Source organism: Pistacia vera, unplaced genomic scaffold (genome assembly GCF_008641045.1).
Source record: "Pistacia vera cultivar Batoury unplaced genomic scaffold, PisVer_v2 Contig160, whole genome shotgun sequence".
Lineage (NCBI taxonomy): Eukaryota > Viridiplantae > Streptophyta > Magnoliopsida > Sapindales > Anacardiaceae > Pistacia > Pistacia vera.
In genome coordinates, this window is record NW_022195685.1 from 843088 (window position 1) to 845947 (window position 2860).

At 35.4% G+C, this 2860-nt stretch overlaps 1 protein-coding gene across 2 annotated transcripts; it reads left to right on the forward strand.

The window, feature by feature from the left end:
• The first annotated feature begins 554 nt into the window (after positions 1-554).
• Positions 555-2210, forward strand: LOC116125062. Of its 2 annotated transcripts, none has more exons than XM_031410796.1 (4): positions 555-632; positions 863-1042; positions 1151-1216; positions 1950-2210. In XM_031410796.1, exons 2-3 carry the CDS (start codon positions 866-868, stop codon positions 1205-1207), a joined length of 234 nt encoding a protein of 77 aa, XP_031266656.1. In that variant the 5' UTR covers positions 555-632; positions 863-865; the 3' UTR covers positions 1208-1216; positions 1950-2210. The 2 variants fall into 2 exon arrangements, with proteins under 2 accessions (XP_031266656.1, XP_031266655.1); XM_031410795.1 differs by having other exon boundaries at positions 620-723; positions 798-1042.
• Positions 2211-2860: the final 650 nt, after the last annotated feature.

Here is a 2860-nt window from a genome sequence, read left to right on the forward strand (position 1 = left end):
TCATTTTCGGTTAATTGATTATTGAGCTAGAATTCATTTTCTTTGGAACTAAACAAGAACCAAAGTCTTCTCAGAATGGCTTCTTTGCTCTCTGAATAGCCCTCAGCGGCCATAAACTTCGTTTCCACAGTGAAGTACTTCTCAACCTCTAGTTTCTTAGCCTCCAGCATTCCACATTTTGGTAATAAATCCATTTTCAGAAACGATTTTCTAGCGCTTGTTTGTTAGCCGAGAAAGAAAAAGAAAAGAAAAGATTGAAAATTTCAGTTTAGGACTGAAAACGATTTTTGACAGTTAGATAGTTAGTTGATTAGTTCGTTAAGACTGTGCAGTGAATTTTTGGCGGTTCTCTTCAGAGTTGAGCTCAGTTTTCCCTGGTTCTTCCGATGCTTGCTGGTCAACTGAGTTATAAGTTTCGCCACGTCACTATTTACTATTGGGCCCCCGAACGCATCACGGATCTTTTACTGATGAACGAATAGATTCACATCCTGAAATGATGACATGGCTTGATAATTAAACGAGAGTCGATTTCAACTGAAACGCTGCGTTTCAATCCGTGAAAAACTGAAAATATACTATTTGATAAAGAAATGACAGTTGTCAAGCAAGCCGTCTTCCAATAGAAACCTGTAAGCCTCCCCCTCTCTTCGCTTTTTAGGGCTTTTTATTTTTCGTCTGAATTTAAAGTTTCAGTTCTTCTTAAAAGACCTAACAAATTCAATTAGAGCTTCAATATCAATATTTGAACAAGATTTGAATTTAATTTATTTTTTAGCCGTATTTGGCAGTATGAAATTAGAGCTTCAATATTAATATTTGAACAAGATTTGAATTACAGATTTATGGTGATAATGAACAGATTATGGAGAATAGAGCAAGAACTCAGTTAAAAGATACATGGAAGGAGATAGGAAACGAAGAGAGGGAAGCTGCAGTTCAAGAAGAATTGAAAAGAATGAATCAACTTCCCCCGAACAGCACTTATGTTACTCATCGCGTACGTGTTCTCAACAAGATTCTTCAACTGATATCGCTTCAGGTATGCAACAATGAGTAGGGTTATATTGTTTCATTAGCCTTGGATGCTTTTTGTTATTTGTTGTTTAAGTGAAAGAGAATTTGATGCATACTTGTCTTTATTTGTCAGAGAACTACTTCACAGGACAAGGAGTTGGAGTTGCTCTTTGCTGGGCTGTCTCTGTGAACTAGATTGGTAAAGTAAATTATAATCAAATTTATTCTGTGAAACTTGTATGTTATGTGAATGTTTGTCTCTGTGATCATTCCCATAATACGTGCAAAATCTTGCTAAATTATTTGACCCTGACTTCTTATTGTCATTGTCATGTTTTTGCCTATATCGAGTTTTATTGACATCATTTTAACAAGTAGAGTCTCTACTACATCATGCTGTTCTTCAGAATATCTATAATCGATCGATTTCATTGTTTTTTTTCCATGCGGCATTCCCACTTATTTGGTTTGTATCCTGTACTTGACTTGTAAACTTAGTAAACTTAGTAATCTTCCTATCTTGATTCAACCTTCTATATTGAACTATCTTTTTCATTAGTCTGAATTTGTGGTTGACTAGGTGACAATCTTTGCTCGTTGATTACTGCAATTAGCATTCATGTAGTTAAGAGGCAATGCTTGTTCATTCTACGCCTGGATGACTGCTCATTCTATATATAAAAATAAAAGTTCCAGCGGCAATGAGTTAAGTTTTATGCTGACTGAAAACTTATGGGGCTGCAACAGACAGGCAACTATGAAAGTGCTTTCTCAGAAGGCTTTAAATGCTTAATAAAGCATTTAAGCTCATCAAATTTTTGTATTAATGCCAACTCTTGCTATATGCGTCTTTAGTTAATTTCTTGATCTTAAGTCTGGTGAAAGTACTTCTTGATTTCTCTAAAGAAAATTGTGAACCACTGTGCTTGCAGGTCTATTAACATCAATGGAGAATGTCAAATTGTGAACTTGTGATTTCTCTGGACAAAGATGATCAAAAGTGACTTCAAACCTTGTGCACAATGTGAAATACGTTTCTAGCATGATCAAACATGATGCCGTATGAATATCTTTTTGCTGCTTAGCTTTTGTCTGCTCTTTATGTTTGGTTTCTGAGGGGCTATCTTCTGGTAGCTGTAATATAATCTTGCGGCAACAATATAATATAAGCAAATTATACTTTTGATCTTTGATCCTGAACTTTGATTCTGTTGTCATTTCCTTTTTGCCTTCTTTGTTGAGTATGAAAATGGCCTAGACTATCTTGAACTCTTCGTTATTCATCTAAGCTTAAATATTGTGTATGATCCGAAGTACTTTAGATGTTCACAATTTTATGATCATCCAATGTACAGTCTGTGTTGTACAATTGCTTACCATTATTTTGATAGATTGTACAGAATGTCTCATAGTTGTCTCTACAGAACAAGACAATGGGAACCGTACCAAAAGGACTAGAAACAACAGAAGAATAAAAACATGAAAAATATGGGAACTTGTAGAACTGATGTTAGATTCCAGCATTGATTATCTGAATACACAATTAATTTGCAAATACCCCAAGCGGAATTTGAGGATGCAATAACATTATAATAATAAATAATATAATTGACGAATGTTTGACCAAAGCGAATCTATGCTTCTCTTAAAACCATGTCAAATTGGCAAGTTTATGAGCATCCAAATCCTCAAGCATCCAATCGTAGTGAAAACTTGAGTGGAGTTTAAATTCAAAAGAAACTGGAAACAAGCATATCTTCTTCTATATACGCTCTCTGGCTTCCCATTGCACCCATTTCAGGTCGATTTCCGGTCCCCATCCCAGACCTGCCTGCTACCGCCC

Coding starts and splice junctions, on each gene's coding strand:
- LOC116125062 (XM_031410796.1), top strand. CDS start 866: ATGGAGAATAGAGCAAGAACTCAGTTAAAAGATACATGGAAGGAGATA. Junction 1,043..1,150: donor TTCAACTGATATCGCTTCAG/GTATGCAACAAT, acceptor TTTATTTGTCAG/AGAACTACTTCACAGGACAA.